The 18,011-nt window shown below is 41.1% G+C and overlaps 2 protein-coding genes across 3 annotated transcripts in view; both read left to right on the top strand.

Moving 5' to 3' along the window:
* Positions 1–7,800, top strand: part of STIMATE (STIM activating enhancer) — a 38,418-nt gene extending 30,618 nt beyond the window's left edge. The window contains exons 5-8 of one of the 2 annotated variants that reach the window (XM_075053149.1): positions 630–742; positions 1,666–1,743; positions 2,618–2,767; positions 3,671–7,800. In XM_075053149.1, coding sequence (XP_074909250.1) covers positions 630–742; positions 1,666–1,743; positions 2,618–2,767; positions 3,671–3,787 — 458 coding nt within the window. In that variant the 3' untranslated portion in view covers positions 3,788–7,800. The remainder of the gene's footprint in view (positions 1–629; positions 743–1,665; positions 1,744–2,617; positions 2,768–3,670) is intronic. The other variant, XM_075053151.1, reaches the window with a different exon arrangement.
* A 3,674-nt stretch (positions 7,801–11,474) lies between these two features.
* On the top strand, positions 11,475–15,932 carry MUSTN1 (musculoskeletal, embryonic nuclear protein 1). Its single transcript, XM_075053152.1, has 3 exons — positions 11,475–11,709; positions 14,595–14,715; positions 15,470–15,932. Exons 1-3 carry the CDS (start codon positions 11,701–11,703, stop codon positions 15,574–15,576), a joined length of 237 nt encoding a protein of 78 aa, XP_074909253.1. The 5' UTR covers positions 11,475–11,700; the 3' UTR covers positions 15,577–15,932.
* The last annotated feature ends 2,079 nt before the right edge of the window (positions 15,933–18,011 follow it).

Below are 18,011 nucleotides of genomic sequence, written 5' to 3'. Positions count from 1 at the left end.
AATGCACTCATGTATTCACTCTGCCACAGTGGGGTGCAGCAGAATTTCAAACCCTTTCAGGTTGAAACTAAAATGTGATCTTAATTTTTTTTGTTCAATTAAATTTTTTGTAGCAGCTCTTGCACCTGTTGCTTCAATTATCATTGATTAATGATGGTAACTAACTTTGTAGAGAGGAAAAATATGTTTAAGGTAGCCTAGGGAGAATGACAGAAATCATCTCATTTCTACTTAGACTGAAGGGAAATGTGTTTTTCCACAGCTGTGTTTCCGTTAAGTTTTTCCTTTTAAGAAACTTAATGCTTCATGATAGAGGGTTAAAAATAACAATTAGATGAGAAACAAATGTAATGCAACTATATCTGTCTTGTTTTCATCAGATTATTTAAAACAGTGTATAACCAGGTACTGGTGAATCGGATCAAGTCCAGTTATATTCAGTTTCTAACTGATACTTTTTGAAAGTTGGGGTAAGGCTGAAGGAGGGCAAGGAACAGCACTAAGGAAACTGGAGAAGGCACTTTAGAGGATATAGCTGCCCAGCCTCTTCTAATATTGCTTTTCTAAAACATTTACTGTGAAGTAAAATCAACCCTATGCACATATTGAACCTTTCTTCTTTCTTGCAGGTGATCCACTGCAGTGCAGTGCTTGGGTGGGCCAATGTGCTCTGTACATAATGATTATGACATTTGAGAAAACCATCATCATTATAGTGCTTCTTATACCTCAGTGGAAAGAGGTTTGTATTTTTGCAGCATTTTACACACAAATAAATTTCAGGTGGAAGCTGTAAAGCAATAAACTTCTAATAGTGTTCATTGGTTTGGCTCAAGCATCATAACTGTCTACAGTCAATGCCATTTAGCTCTGTGGTAGTGGTATGTTCTTTTAGTTTGATTAGGATACTGCTAATTAGGCTTTCTGGCATCCATTGCCAGGATTATCGTATGTTTTGGAGGTTTTTTTATATACTGCAATATACAAGATTTCATTCTATCTCCTTGTCTGAGTGCTCTTGAAGCTACTAAGTGGTTCTTCCTTTTCTTAATTCTTTAACCCTTACTTACAGCTATTTTTTGTATTGCTTCTTGTAGTATTTTAAAGAATTTTCTTTCCCTGACCTTGCTGACAGATCTAAACTTAGAATTTTAGAAATTTGCAATGGATTAGTGAAGGCATTGCTGATGACTGGATATTTATTTTGATAGAATCTGCACAATGTAATATTCAAATTGATGGTGCATGGTGTTATAGCCCATTAAAACCAGTTAGTTCCTATTGTATGCTATGGACTACTTTGGGAACCGTCTTCTCCTTACTGTGTATTTTGTAAAACTCTGCTCTGTTTAAATTTCCTAAAGATGGAACTTAAAACATGTTCCTGGGGAGCACGCAGCCCTAAAATGTTCAAGATGACTCTAACACAGCTCTTTAGACTTCTGTAAACAAAAACGACAGAGATGAGTTTCTTGTCAGCCCCACTTATTTATCTGTGGTAATTTATAAGCTGTCCTAAGTACTTTCCTTTTCTACAAAGCTGTCCTTTTTTGGTTCATATGAATTATTTCTGTAGCATTAGCTAGTACAGGAACAATTGCACATACTAATCCAGTTATATGCACACACTGCCATGATCTGAACTTAATCCTTTTCTTTTCACAGGTAGCTTTATTGAATCCTATAGAGAACCCCCAGTTGGAGCTGGCTATCGTCATGCTGATAGTTCCCTTCTTTGTTAATGTTAGTACAACTTGCACACTTCTGTGAGATGTTTACTTGGATATCTCTCTGCCATATGTTTAATTAATTAATGTTAGTCCTTAAAGCACAGTGTACCTTGGTGCTGAAGTTATTTTTTAAAGAGGAAGGGTGTTAAAAAATGGATAAAATGTCTGGATATGTAGATTTTACAAAGCTCCTTATTGAACTGAGTAACCAGGCTCGGGAGAGGTGTAGAAATGAATCATAGACCTCTTTGGGCTGATGACTTCAGTAGATTGAATGTAATACTGAAATAGTGACCCAGAGATTATAAAATTACAGTGAAATTTGCTTTAGGAAACAGTTGGTCTGAGGATAGCTGTACTGTGAAGCATCCTGTGTCTGACCATAGCTAATAGTGGCTGGCCTATGATGGAGCAGAGGAAAAGGTCAAGTGCGCAATCATCCTTCCCAAAGTATATCCTTCCAGCAGTCTGGGATTTAGGGACTAGAGCCACAGGTGGTGGGTGTCCTTGCATTTAATAGCTGCTGGTGATTTTTTTTCTTTCATTAATTTGTTCAAACATGGATTTTATCCTTTGAGAACCAGAAGTTTGTTACACTATCTGCCTAAATTGTTCACATTTTTCTACATGAAGAGTTAATATGTGATCACTCTGAACAGCAGCTACTTTTCTTATTTTCTTCTCTTCTACAAAGGAATAAAGTAGCTATGTTCTAGAGCATTTATGCAATGTGTAAGAAGCCATGTGACTGTATGCCTGTACAAGATTTTACCTGTTTGGCCATTTCAGAATTGTCAAGTTTTCCTAATTCTGTCCAAATACTGACTGAATGAACATTTGCTACTCTGAGGAAAACTCAACTGTCACTTCCCCCTTCTCTTTAACAGGCATTAATGTTCTGGGTAGTAGATAATTTTCTTATGAAGAAAGGGAAGACAAAAGCTAAACTTGAAGAAAAGGAAGCAGGACAAGATTCAAGAAATGGAAGTAAAGTCCGATACAGGAGAGCGGCATCACATGAAGAGTCAGAGTCAGAAGTATGTAGAGTTAATTATTGCAATTAATGCAATATCAATCCAGTTCATCCCTCATGCCATTGATTTCATTGTAATGCTGTCAACTTAGTTTTGATTTTCTTTGCATGTATCTCTAACAGTAGTTCTTAGCGTTTGCAGTTGAAAACCAGTTAAGAAAAATGGCATTGTTGCACCACTCATGGTAGTTAATTTCTTTCCAGATGGGCAGGAAGACATAATAATATATTTAAATATCACAGGTGAACTGTGTTACAAATGCTTCTAAAAAAACCACACGGAATACAAAACTAATTAGACAATTCTAATTCAAAGAGAGGTTAATAGCTTAAAGTGAGAGGAAGCTGGTGAAGGCAACTGGCCTGATTTTGGAAAAGTATTTATATCCTTGTCTTAGCATAATTTTATTCGAAATTATATTAAGTGGGCAGTTTTCAGTTCAGCTGAAGGATGGGTGGTTCTTTGAAGGTAAGTTGTTTTAGCTTTAGTTGGCTAATGTAACTTTTCTGCACTCTAGACAGTACTATTTGTATGGGGTTTTCTTTAATAAAATTACTTCCATATTACCAGTGTGGATAGAGAGTTTATATATTCTCTCTCATTTTAACAGCAAGCTGCCCCCACTGTTCTGGAGGTGCTGGAATTACTTCTTTGGTTTTTAGAGTCAGTGATTGTACTAGAGATTAATATTCATGCATCCTTCTTTGAAATTTACTGGAAGTTACAGATAGGATGTGTGATGTTTGATAGTACTGGCAGTAATTCCAAATTGTGTTCTGTAAGCTCTTTCTTGAGCAAATAATGAGGTGCTTTGCAATCATAAAAAAAAAAAGTAAAAGGTTAAAAGTAGTGAAGAAAGAGTGTGACTTTGATCCATGTTACTCAGAAGCTGTAATTTGTTTTTAGATCCTTATTTCAGCAGATGATGAGATGGAGGAATCAGATGCTGAAGAGGACCTGCGTAGACTGACCAACTTAAAGCCCATTAAGAAAAAGAAGCATCGTTTTGGTCTGCCTGTATGACGCATTCCCTGACCTGTGTATTTGCAGGTTTCATGGCAAAAACTTCAGTCAGTGGGTTTTAATGTTGCAATTGCATCTCCCTTTTCATACAAACTGACTTATAAGCAAGGTCTACCAACAGAATGCAAATGGTTGGAAGACTTCCAGTTCAGTTGCACTACAGACACACTGACCAATTATGCAAGAATGTCTTCTCATCATGTGTGGAAAAACACAGCGTTGTTAAGGACTAGTTGCTGAGGGGATTTGTATCTGACATTTCAGAGAAGATCATAGAAAACAGATACAGCAATCTCTCACTTATGGTTACTGATGATATGGTTTAAGATGTTCTCAAAAAGGCATCAGAATCAACTAAGTTAAAGGAGTGTGTTTTATTACTAAAACTGGCTTTTGCAGCGTAATTCCTAGAGCAGAATAGTTTATGGTTACAAGCTGTAACTTAACGTTATTTTTTTAAGTACAAATGTTTACTTGCTACTGGGTACCTATGGAACTAATAGGTGGAACAAAGATTTTTTTCCAAGTCTTCTCGAATCTATTTGACTATTTTATATTTAAGTTATATTTTCATACAGTTGTATTTAAAGATTCTCTTTGTCAGAGAAAAGGGTGCAGTTCCCGCTTTTGTGCAGAACAGGTCAAAAGATTTGTAGTGAAAATCTTATTTATCCTTGTGTCCTGGTTGAAGACAAAGGGATTGCAAAGGGAAAAGCTCTCTGTCACTGCTGAAGTCACCAAATATCACTAAAAATGCAGTCCTGAGTATGCTTTTGACCACATCATTTGAAAATACCTTTTTTAATAGGAGGTGGTGTTTGCATATTTGACAAACGTGCACTTTAGTGTATAACAAAAATCTGTTGTGATCAGTTACTTATTTGTGAAATGAATATCTATGGATGACTTATTATTTCTGTTTCTGCACGTCTCTTGTGCATACCTCTCAAATTACCCAAAAGAGAGAGAACATTTCTTATGCTCTTCCTTATATAGGGCCTGCCATACAGGACCATGATCTAATTGGAGCAGTTGTGCTGCAATACTGCAAATAATTCTGTCCCTTGTTTTTTGTTGGAAAAAGCAATCTTCTGTTTAATGTGCTTTAAAAGATTTCTCCTGTTTAATTTCTATAAAGTCTGGTTATCCTTTAGTATTTAAAAAAAACCAAACAACAAAAAAACAAAAAACCACAACAACAACAAAAAAAACACAAAAACCCAAGAGGTATAATACAGTTGTTACTACAGAATTTTTGTGATTTTCAGTGTCTGTCTGCTGATAATTGACAACACCTGGTAATCTGAAACCTAGCAGACATGTTTTCAGTGACATCCTTTTGCTTTGCATATTTTCTAAACGATTGCTTCTGACAGCTTTCCTTGCTTAGTTAAACCTTGTGCAGGACAAGTCGATGTGTCGAAGAGGTGACAACAGACCTTAATTGCAAATCTGTTGTATCTGGACATCAGAAATGTTCCAAGCCTTAAACCAAACAGTTTCATCGGAAAACTGCTCAGAACTTTTTAAGATTTTTTACATTTTTTATAGATTTACTAGGTCTTAATGTGATTTATTATCCAGACCACTTAAATGGGGTTCTTGGGCCTTAGTAAATACTGAACTGTGCGCTCCCGTACTTATTTTCACTACTCCAGCATTCCTTTTCACTGCTTGGCTGCCGAGGTGAACACAATGTTCTAAGACTTCAGGTACACCTCAGCGTGTCCAGCCAGCTAGAAGGGACATTTTACCAAACCTAACGTTTGTGAGTTTAGTTGAGCCACTGACCTCTGTTACTGTGCACTGAAATGTAATAACTGCAATAAGTTTAAGTACTAGTGTTTCTTTTAGACTAAATCTAGAAACTAATGACAATGGAAGCTTAATTGAGTTATTCTGAAATGGGGGGTGGGGGGATGGAGAAATGTCCCTAATCAGTGTTGCCTCTGTTTTAGGGTTTTTGGTTTTTTTCATTGATAGTGTGACTTGCATCTTCTCTTGACTATTTACCACTGGGTGGGCGCGTATCTCCAAAAGCACAGTACTTCAAGGAATTCATCTTCATCAACAGAATAGTTTCATACAGCTCACTTTTCCAAAGGGATTTTAGAGCTAGGACTGGCTCTTGTCGCAAATGTCAGCATTTATTTTTTTTAGCATAGGATTTGTTCTATTTCAGATAGTGAAATAAAGCTATTCACCATGTGCTACATACCACTGCACAACCATCACTATCCTCGTCAACCACCAGAGATAACTGAGCAGCGCACACAAATTTAACTGTACGAGCTTTCATTTTATCTTCCTTTTCCCTCCTTTTCTCCGGTTACTTAAATTATTAAAATTATTTCTAGTCTCATGTTTAGTCTGTGAAGTGTCAGTATAAGATTATGGCCTTAATCATGTAAAACATTTGTTTTGAGCAGACCTCAAACTTATTGACCAAGTACAAAACAGTATAAAGCACTATGGAGCAGTTTCTTGAAGACAGCAATAGCAAAGGTATATGAATGCCTAATTTTTCCTGTCTTAAGTGCTTAAATGTCACTTGGTTTGAGATGTTGATATGCCTAGCAAGATGATGTAGTAAAGCACTACGAGCCAAAGAGACAGAAGTATTTTAAATACCACAGTAGTAACGAAGGACCGTATCTTCAGAGGGGAGAAAACAGCTCTAACTTTCTCTACTAAGATAAAAATTTTTTCACAACCTTAACCAAATAACAAAAACTGGTTTGTTTTTTTCCCATTCATTCTTTGTTATCATGTGAAAGAGATGGAAAATACAAAATTGGCAGTTTTCCTCTTCGTAAGATAAAAATCGGAATTCTTGCAGTAGGTACAAGAAGGACAAATGCTCTTGTCTGAAGAGCTTGTATGTGTGAGAAGGAAGTATGTGCCTAGTGCTTCACTATGTCTTACTGTTTGTTGAAATGTATTGGCAGTACGGTCTGAAATATTAAATTTTTCATAAAGAGTTGATCCAGTAATAATATTACAACGTGATGACGTTTGCATTATCTGCAAATTGGCACTCTAAATTTATGCCTGGTAAATGTGCTTCAGGACAACTCATGGCAAAGGTTTAATTCAGGCTGTGCTTAAAAAAAATGTGATTCTGTTTAATGAAAATAAGCTATGTAGTATATGCCAAAGTAAGAGAAAGGGATTGTAACTTACAGAAGAGACACAGAAGTATTGGTGGAGATCGAATTTACCGTGAATGGTCAACCTAAATGTATTAACTGTTTCTGCTATCTGACCTGTGACACATCTGCATAAATTTAAAACACTGGTGTTGTCTAATACGTGGTTTTCAAGTTCTGGCTTTAATATGTTCAGGTCCCCTTGTCTTACTTTAAGTAGGTAAATGCTATATGTTAATGTTGCTAACTAAAATGTACTATAGCTTTTCTTCAGGGAAAACTCAGAAACTGAGTTGCAAATTAGAGCAATGCAAAGTGATCCCCTCCCAGGCGTCTGCTCCAATTCCAGCTGGGCCTGGGGAGGGAGGTGTGGGCTCTCACGCTCTGCTGAGAGCTGAGCATCACAAGGAATTTCTGCCACTGTGCTTGACTAACCCATGTTTGCAACTTTGCTGTGCTTTTTACGGGAGAAAACAGTAATGAAAGCAAATAAATTCAGCCACATCAAGTCAGAGTAGATCTACAGCATAGGCGTGCAAACTTTTTTTAGGTAAAGTTTCCAGTTCAATTACTGAAAATGACTACTATGGTTTTACAAAGTAAAACTGCAGTATCTTTAAAAAAGGGACTCTTTTGTAGGTGTTTTTGTCTTGCGTGGGTATCCGTCTCAAACTGAATGTTGGGTTTGTTTGTAAGTAAATTCAGAGTATAGCCTATGTGAGCAAAACCAACAGCTGTATTCTGCTACCCTCTGTTTGGACCGTATTGTTTAATCAGTGATGTTACCTTAAACTTCTAAGGGTATCTGATGTAATTACATAGTATAATGGTTTACAATAAAGTTTGACTTATTACAGATTTGTACACTTGTTTTATACTTTTCTGTTTAAAAGTGTGCATGTTTCAGTGTTTATAATATGCTGTTTTGGGAAGCAGGTTTTGCTACTGGAGTTTAACTTCAGATCTGCACATTAATTTTTTGCAGTCTCTTGTTGGATATTAATTTCAATGTATTCATTTACCTTAACAGCAAGTCTCAATTCAGTTGGAGGGACCACTATTCCTAAGTAGCAAATTTTGTTTACGAGTGTAAGAATCCTTGCAAGCTCTTCTCGGATCTGTTCCCTGAGGAGGGTTTTTGCCCTCTGCTTGTGCACACACGGAGAATAACTGTCTGTATTTTCATACGGGAAAATAAAACTTTCGATGCGGAACCTAAGAACTCCTGAGATTGCAGAACACTGACCTGAGGCCTTCTGGAGTGTAGGATGATGTTAAAATGCTTTAAGCACACAGCTGATTATCACAGCCCACTTTTGGCTTTTCAGGCAAAGCCAGAACTTCTGGTTGTTGGCAACAAGAATCTGTAACCTCAAATTTCTGAATTTACCTCCAATATCCTGTCCCTTGGCAGAGGCATGGCCCAGTTCAATAACTTGTTAACCTGTTTTATCTTCCGTTCCCCTTCTGATTTGTTTGCAGCAGGTAGTAGAAATGCAAGCTGAGGGAAGATGTCCAAGGGTCCTGTTGAGAAGTTTGCTTGTGCAGTGCCTTGTATCACAAAACTGATGTAGTACCTTCTCGGGGACAGAAAAGGGCCACGTGGGGATGTCTAGTTGTAGGACCGAGTCGCCTCTCTGTCCCATATCTCCAGAGGGCAATGTGCTGGATATGACCAATGTCTTCCTTGCTTACTTTAGTCTCTGCTGCTTCCCAAAACCATGCAAAAGGGGAAGGGGAAGCAGTGCTGATTCTTTTCTGTCTGGCTAAGACGTCACTCCTACGTGCTGTCTATGTAGTGCAGAGTTGTCTCTTAAGCTCCAGGGAAGCAGCTGCTTTGGTTACCAAAGTGTCTACAGCAAGCACTTGGAGTTCCCTTATTATACCCAAGAAAATGCGTGTAGCCTAGCTTGGGGTTTTTTCTGTTTTGTTGGGCAGAAAGATGCCATCTTACTCTCCAGGTTCCCTGGAGGTATGGCAAGGTATCTACCATCAATTTTCCAGAGTGCTGGAGGAATGAGGAGGACCATGTAGGATGAGAGCTGGCTCACTGTGAAGGTGTAAGGTGACCATGTGCAGGGTAATAATTTCTTTCTTTCTTTTTTTTTTTTTCTTTTTAAGGCTGCAAATGGCAAGAGGTTGGAATCTTTATGCCAGAATAGAGCAGAAATCCTGTTCTTAGTGTGCTGCTATTGCTATCACCTCTTCCTATCTCGGTGGGAGCAGTTTAGCGTCTTCTGCTGGGCTGGACCGCACAGTATTGACCCACTACTACCTCTGTAACTCCTCTATAATGTTTGCCAATTACTTTCATTACTTCTTACCTACACACATGCAGCCCCATACCCACTGCATCCTTAAAGGAATTCAGAGTATAATTGTCAACCTATCAAGCCTGTCAGTCCACTGAGGGATGTTAGCAGTTTCCCAGAGAAGTCAAATCTTCTGTAAGATCTGTGTCTCCTGGAGATCACAGTGGCCATACGTGTACATTTACTAAATTCTCCGTGGTCATCACCATATTTTAGCTGCAACTGTTACTCAGCAAAGGAGTCTTCCACACTTCGTGTTGCAGTGGAAGATGAAAGAGGGCTAACTTGCATTTTTAATAGCCATTATTAAATAAATGAGCCTATCTTGTTTCATTGTCATTTGTGTCCCATTTAACAGATCTCAGGACCTCAACCAGGTGAACAGGATTTCTACTCTGAAATGTAAGCAACTGTAGATTTAGGTTGTTTTTTTGCGAGAAAAAATTAGCCCACGATCTGTGAGAGGAAATGGTTGTGTGTGTTGTTGAGCACTGGTTTAGGAAATGTATAATCAAAGAGAACAGAATTGTCCAGGCTACGGGGGATGTCTTAGAAACTTCAGGATATGCTGCCTACCTCTGTGGGTGCCTCATCTCCTATCTCAAATGGCATGCCAGCTGAAGGTGTTTTAATTTTGTTTGTATAATGGTTTTGTTTGTATGAATTAAATTGCCATGAAAGCATAACTCTGTTGCTTTTGAGTGAAGAATATGTAGTACCAATTAAATGAAGCAATTTTGAAAGCTGAAGGGAAAAAAACAGTGTCTTGAATTCTAAATATTTGCTTTAAGCATGCAGAATGTTATTTTGTTGTTGGAACAGTCAGAATAGTGACGCTTACGGGACTGTATAGAAACATCTTAGCAGAGAAGGAGAGATGTTAGTTTGTACAATGGAAAAAAAAATCTGCTGTTTTTCTTAAGTCGATGGGGTTTTTTTCTTCTACTTTGTTAGCCTACTGAAAGGTACTGCTGTTCTGCAGAAACATTTCCTCTAGTTTACTAAGCCATGGCTTTAAAATAGAAATTCGATGTAAGGAATGGCTAAGTACATAACATCCAAACTGCTTCTTAACCTACAAATAATTCTCCCAATAGTCACATAAAGGAAAACATCTTCTCAGACCTGGAAAGAGTTCAGCTTAAAGGCAAAAACAGGCACCCGGAGGCCTGGGGGATAGTTCCCAGCCGACAAATCCCATCGCCCTGACTGTATGGCGCTAGTGCTGTGGTACTGATGTAATGTTTTCATAATGAAAAATACCAATTTTATTTTACATCCTGTGCTTCTCTCTGTAGCCTAAACAAAACACAGGCAGAGCTCGAGAAGAGGCCAGGGCAGATTTCTACTACTACAACGCTTGATCTTTTTAGTAAAAGATGTTTGAAGGTCTGCCACATCTGCCTTTCTCGTATTAACATATCTGGCTGGAGTCTTGGTTCTTTGTAGGTGTTGAGTGTAGTCACAGAAGCTGATTTTTTTGCATGACACAAAGAATTAATGTAAAAAATATATTAAAAAAAAAAAAGGGAACCCTATACCCAACCCTCCCCCACCCAACCCTCTCCTGGTAATAAAAAATAAATTCATGCTTAGAGGGGGGGTTTTTTCTATTTAATTAAAAAATAGTTTAGGGAAAAATGTTAAAAGTTCTGGGAAAGGTTTTACTACTGTCAGCATGTACAGTGGGGCACACTGAATTTATTCATGTCTGAGTAAGCTGTACCTATACAGATGACAGGTGAAATGATTAAACTTACTAATACCGCTGTAAGTAGAAAGTGATTTTACTCTCTCGGTTGTGTAAGAGCTGGCATCAGGGCAAGCTCAGCAATAAGAACTGTTAAGGGTAAAACTATATCCTGTTTTATTTACTCTCCAAAATGGACAAAATACTCTTCTGTTAGAGATCCCTGTGCAAAAGCGATTTAGGGTGCCGTGTTATGCTTTGGATGTTAGGTTTAGATATAATCTTTAGTGAATTCATGTTTTGTTATGCTGGGAAAGAAACACAAACACTCTCTCCCCCCCACGAGAGGATTCAGAGTCAATTTTATGTGCATAACAAAGTTTTGCCTTTTCAAGTTAAAAATAGAGCCCCAGTGGACTTCCCGGGCAGTCGTTTTGTAGTGGATCGGGCTTCCCCGTGGTCCCGCTGCCACAGCTGTCGGCTCTCATCAGTCCCCAGCTCCATCCGTCCCCGGGCACAGGGCGCAGTAAATACTGCAAACCCTCGTCATCGCTAAGAATAAACCTTTCAACAACAACAGCCTCTGTCAACCTGAATCATCCTGGGTTCTGGTTTGGGAAAATGACCCAGCTAATGACTTCATGTTAGATGCTCTATATAAGTCGAGGAAAAAAACAGACATTCGCAGAGCGCGCGGGCTGGATTTAATCAAAGCCGGGAAACGACCTCGGAGGGGATTACGGTCGAGTGAGCACCGCAGTTATGTCACAGGTACAGGGAGATCTGTGAGACTGGCTCTTGTTAGAGCAGGGTGCCTAATAAATGTATTACTGTTTCAGAGGGTTTGCTTGGAATAACTTATTAGCAAGTTACTCTCATTAACCAGTGAATTCGGCTTTTCTGCTCTATATGACTTGTTCGGTTATGTTGAAGTATTTAAACACTGTTTATATATTTTAGCAAGTAAGTTGTTAGGAGGGATTATTTGAAGAAGAAGGAAAGCAGCTGCCCTCTACATGGTTGGTTAATTCAGTTTTAAAATTTTCTGGTTTACCATAAATATTGGAAGGGAAAAAACATTTCCACTGCTCTGGTTTGGGCTGTTTTACAGAAGGAGTGATTTCTGCTTTTGCAACACGCTTTCTCAGATAATGATTTGAAATTTTGGTAGTAGTTTTGAAAGGACGTGGCTATACTGAAGTATGTTGTTGTGTAAAGCTTAATGTATTGATATGCGGGAAAAGAGAGAGCGTGACTGAAAATTACAACTGTTAGGATGCAATATTTGAGACTGAAATTTTGTATTACACACTGTTACGTTCATTTTGTAAGTAATAGTTTGTCTTTACTGTGTTCCCCAATAATCCGTGTTTCAAAGTGATCTTAAAATTATCTCAGAATTTTTTCGTTTTTCACATAAGTGTTAGGTTTTCAACATAAGCTACGCGTGCCTGGCAGAGTTCTCCCCAGCATGAGAGTTTTACATGGTGGGTAGGATGGAGAGTAAGAACATGGGAAGGGTGGAAGAGCACAATCCTTCGACCACAGAGAGTAACTTGGTTCGGCTTATTTTCTTTACTCCAAAGAAAGAGAGACTTAAAAAAACAGTCATATGTCTTGTAAACCAACAGTTTTTGACTTGTGACAGGAGGAGATAAAGGGCAGGCTGCACTGCTGTGCCAGCTGGGAATGGCTCCTGGCAAACCCTGCTTACAAATGCACTTGCATTGGGAGCAATTAGCAGTCGTGTGGCTGCGACACTGGCGGCTGCTGGTGCTGGCAGGTCCAGGGCTCACCTCTGTGGCTGACGGTAACTGTTCTGTGTGGCTTTTTTGCTTTTTAACTGGGGGCTGACTAATCCACAGCAGCTGTCCTGCTGGAAAATCCACCTGTAATCAAGGCATGAGAGGTTTTATTTTAAAATAACTGGATGAAATCCAACAGTTCTGCTGAGCCTGGCTGTGTCTCAGTGCATCTCAAGTGCCTCCTTTCCTTACCCTGTGCCCAAGAAGTCCCTTGTCCCCGTGGAAAGAAGCCTCGCAGTTATTGTCTTGTGTCAACAGTGGGTTAAGGACCTTAGCAGGTTTCGTATTCCTGTTGTACAAAACAAGGGGGGGGTTTCCCTTTCTGTGTTGGAGCCAACACGGGTCTATACTGGGGGCCTGTGCACCACGCCATGGGCATGGGGCACCGTTCCCATCAGATGCCAGTTTTCATTACAGACACAAATGAAACCCCGTCCGTAGGGATGTTTGGTTAACCAGCTAACCGACCAAAAGCTGTTGCGAATTTTGAAGGGTTTGCTACCGCCCTTTCCCCTTGCTTGCTTTGGCTACTTGTAGAATGTTTTCCCCCAGAGGTCTTGTGAATGTTTTGTTTCCCACAACACATGCAAATGGGATTGACAGTGAGCTATTCTGAGCGTTCCCGGGAATTTACAGCCAGCAGAAAACATACCGAAGGCTCCAGTGCAGCCAGCCCACCCTTCCCGGCGCCAGGCATGCACACGCTGTCTCTGCAAGCTCCGCGGGACTCGCTGCTCCAGCCATTTGCAGGCCTTGAGGGATTTGTTTCCCTCCACAACTGTTTTTAGCTTTACAGGCAGTGCCTAGAAACATGTAAGTGGGCTCCACCGCTGCCAGAACCCAAATATCAGAAGCCCTAAGTAGGTAGTGATGGTTGGAGAACTTTCTCGATGGTTAAGTGTGCAAATCTGTTAGAGTTGGAGTGTGGGGGTCTTTTGTTCTTTTTTAATCGTATCTCCTGTGCTCCTGCGTCCCACCACAAGGTCTGCCTGGCGGGACCTTGGCGATCTGTCCTTGAAATAGTAAACTGAAGAGGGAAGGTTAATGGTGCCGATTGCTGCTGCTGCTGGATGTTGTATCTGACTTTGAAGTGCTAATTTAAAGGTAGGGATAGGTTGATATGAGCAAATGTTATCCCGATTTTCTTCTAGCAAGATAAACTGTAAACAGATTAGTACTTGGACATTGCAGTGCACCACCTGATGATGCATCTGGTTTTATATTAGATTTTCTTCTCCTTCTTTGGGTTCTAAGTCCAGTGTTTCAGGTGTGTTCGGTACATGCTTGTAGACAACCCTGTTCAGTGCTCAGATACTAAATTTAAGATCAATAACTGTGGGTCAAGTGTTAAGTTTATTCCAACTAAATCATGCCAGACTTCAGAATCTCTCTGACCAATTTCCTGAAGATGTAGTGACTAGACTGAGGCACAAGGACAATTTAGTAATGAAGATTTTTTTTTTCCCTTCCCCAATATTGGACAGATCTTTCAGTTACCAATCTGTACTTGCAGAATGACCAGGCAGGGCTGGACAGAGAAAATTTAAAAATAAATTATAAAAAAAAAAAAAACACCAAACAATTAAGCAATCCATTGTCGCTTTTGAAGGCTGTACAATCAGAAGACCATTTCAGAACAGACCAGTAATAGTGGCAACAGATTTGGGGAACGGCAGTGAGATCATGGTTGTGCAAAGATCTGGAGTAGCTGAGTATACAGTCTCAGAGTTGAAATAGGTGGAATATTGTATTAGCAACTCTGTATGTTGTAGCCTTTGGGTTAAGGCAGCTTTGTTCCCTATGCTTCTAAATGCGAAATACTGATGTGTGGGCAATACGTCTGTTTCTTAGCCAGCCCCTGTGAAAAAGAAGCGGCCTCCAGTGAAGGAAGAAGACCTCAAAGGAGCCAGAGGAAAGCTTTCCAAAAACCAGGAAATTAAATCCAAAACCTACCAAGTGATGAAGCAGTGCGGTAAGTCTCCTTGACAGAAACAATTAAGCAGTCTTCCAAAATAAAACATCAACTGAATTGCTCTTTTCAAGTGAACGGGTGCGCCTCTGAAAGAGCAGCCAGCAGTGTGCTCCCCCCCGGCCTGGCCGTGCTGGGACTTTGCGTCCATCATCGCGGCTTGGAGTGATCGTTCTCCCTGTCTGGACCAAGCGGGAGGGAGAGCCCTGACTTTGCCTTCTGAACCAGGGTCCAAACCAAGCCCTGGGACAGTAGTCAATGTCGGTGACTGCCCAAGTTGAAGGTTGGAGGCTTGGTCATAGATTAGAGGATTTCTAGGCTCTCAATTGGATCAATTCGATGTGTTTGAGATGAAGCAGGAATTGGGGGGGATAAAGGGCAGAAGAGAAGAGTGGCTGCTTGCACTGAACGCCCCCGGTGCTCTGGTTTTGTGTGGCTTTTCCACCACCTGTGGGAGAGTATAATGAAAAATGTTGCATTTTAACCCCTTTTCAGTGTAATAGCCTGGACCTCAGTAGTTTCCAAGTTTCTAAAGCACCTGCAAGGATTTGGGGCCAGTCGATGGTAACAACCACCTACAGGTGCCGTCCACTGCCCTGTGCTTGGGGTGGGAGCACTGTTCTTTAAGGTTTGGGAAGTTGATGGACGTGTGAAATACTTATCAAATGCATATATATGTATTTCAGCAGCACTAGTTTTACTCTCCGATTTTAGTGTTCTCCTTCACTGATTGCCTCTCCTGGTTTTCTTTTCCAAGAACAAATGGGCTCTGTGGCACCCTCCATATTCAGCCGGGATCGGACAGGGGGTGAAACAGTCTTCGAGAAACCGAAACAAGAGCCGGCCAAGAGCGTCTTTGGCTGACGGCAGAGCTGGATGTGTCTCACCCAGATGATTGTCATAACGTTTTCCCAAATTTCTGCCCCTTACGCTGAAGTCACTGTAGACCTAAGTAGCTAATTTCTACTGTAAGTCATTAAGTAGGGAATAGACTCACGTCAAAGGGTACAACTTCCACAATAATTTTTATTATGTGCTTTCTTTCTATGTGTTGAACGGTGCTTGCTGTAATGGTTTAATAAAAAAAGGTTGTTCGACGTATCTTGGCACACTGTGGTGGCTAATTTCAATTTAGGCTTAGATTAATTCTGTGGACACTTTGGCCTTACAAGCGATGATCTAGCCTGTCAAATGCAAAGAATAAACGTCCAGATGACACAGCTTTGGCGTCAGTGCAATTTCTTCACGCTGTGCCCTTGCCAAGAGGGAGCTGAGGAGGAGCTGGTCGGAGGGGCGTCACAGAAACCTGGAGAATTCACCCAAATCTGCTCTGACCGCAGCGGTGCCCCGGCGAGGCCCCTCAGGCCTGGGCCGTGCCACGGGGCAGGGCCCTCCGCCATGGCCCCATGGTGTCCCCACCGGTGTCTCTGCCGAGAGGCGAGATGGCGGGCTGTCAGCGTGCCCCGGCGCCAAGGGAGGGCTTTCGGCCCCTTCTCCCATGGCTTTTTTCCCTCACGTCCTCGAGGTTCTGTTGGATCGAGTGAGAAGTGGGGCGGCAGGCCGGCGGCAGCGCAGGCGCCATGTCCCTCTGACTGACGAGCCGGCCGGCCTGCTGAGTGTCCCTGTACAACAGCAAACCCACGCTGGGTGGAAGCTGGTTTTTTGGGAACTCTGTTCACGTCTTGATTTGCTGCGTTAAACGTCAAACCGGTTCCCCCCCACCCCAAGTCTATAAACTGGAGTATTTCCCCTCAGCTGGATCTTTGTGCTCAAAAACAGATGATCAGCTTTTCTGGCAGCTGCCGCGCTTCTCTCACTCCCCAAGTCCCTGGCAGCGCATCTGGGGACAGTAAGATAGGTGCCACCTTTATTTAAAGAATTACTTTAATTTTGCACAGGCGAGACCTGATTAAGAGGTGAAAGTGATATCGAAGGTCTCTGCACCATGAAGAATATCATCTTTGCCTTTTGTGACCCAAACACTTGACGGATAAAACGCGCTGACATCCACGAAGCTCCCAGAGAGGCTGCGGAGCAGGTTGTGCATAAGGCAGCAGCAAATCCTTTGGGTTTAAGGGGGAGGTTTCCTTAAAAAATTAAGGGTATCGCTGGTGTGTTGCCCTGCCCCATTTTTTTCACTGATTATTATTACAGCCAAGACCCTGCCTCCTCGCTCTGCTGGACACTATTTCTCCACAGGGCCTGGGCTCCTCACAAGTAACTCAGCACAGCCTTTTCCTCTGAGAAAGACCCCTTCTAGAGCTTTGAAGATCAAAACAAAACAGGATGGAAAAAAAAGTTCCCACCCTGATAACACTGCAGCTGTTCTTCATCAGATTTAACAAACCCTCCTTAATTAATCTGCGAGGAGAAATTGGCAGGAGGTTGTTTAATAATTAGAGAAATGATGGAGAGGGACAAGTGGGCTAAAATGTTGCTATCGCTTTTTTTTGTATGATACAAGTGACTGAATATTGCAGATTTGCTAGGCTGGGGAGCGGGGGGTGGGGAGCGGTACTGCATATCAGACCCAGCTTTGGGAATGTTGCTGCCAATTTAGCAAAGCGCAGAAACTTCTGTGGCCCACAGACCTGCAGCGTGGATACAGCAGGGAAGCAAAGTAAGTTATCTCCCAGAAACCTGGGATTTTGCTAACAAACAGCTTTATTTCCAGGATGTCCTCAGGTTCAATTATTTGTGATGCTTCCCACTGTGACAGGAAGTGCTCAGGACCAGGGATCTTTCTTTTTTCGTCTTTTAAGAGGGACCTCATCTGAAAAATAAGCATTGGAGGTAAAAGTGTATCCCTGGGACAAAGTTGCTCCTCATTTGTGACAGCAAGGTCTGTGCTCTCCTGTATGAACTGCAGGAATCCTGCCTGTCCCCAGCCTTGCTGCTGTGCTGGAAAAGTTACTGGCTGCTGCTGCAGGACAGAAGATAATTCTAGGTGAGAGGAACAAATATAAAGCTGCCTGGAGAAATTTTTTCATCTTTTTCTTCATTCTTGCAAACCTGGTAAGTCCAATCATGGAAAATGTGGGGTTTTTCCTTTTATTCCTCATTTTTATACTGAGAAATAGTAACAGAGAAGTGTCTGAACAAAGCCCCAGGGTTTGAGATTTTAGGTAATTTTGCACTCGAAAGTATCTTCTGTTGTGATGGTGGATTTAGATCCTTCCTCCATTTATGTCCATTCCCCAGAGTGAGAAGCGCGGGGTGCTGCAGGATTGGTGCCCCGTACCCCAGCAGCAACGGGCACGGGCCATCAGCGGGGATGGCTGTCAGCGGCGGTTTGTACA

The sequence above is a fragment of the Buteo buteo genome, chromosome 21, assembly GCF_964188355.1.
Source record: "Buteo buteo chromosome 21, bButBut1.hap1.1, whole genome shotgun sequence".
NCBI lineage: Eukaryota > Metazoa > Chordata > Aves > Accipitriformes > Accipitridae > Buteo > Buteo buteo.
Note: the sequence above shows the minus strand (reverse complement) of the source record. Positions and strands in the feature narration are given on the sequence as shown.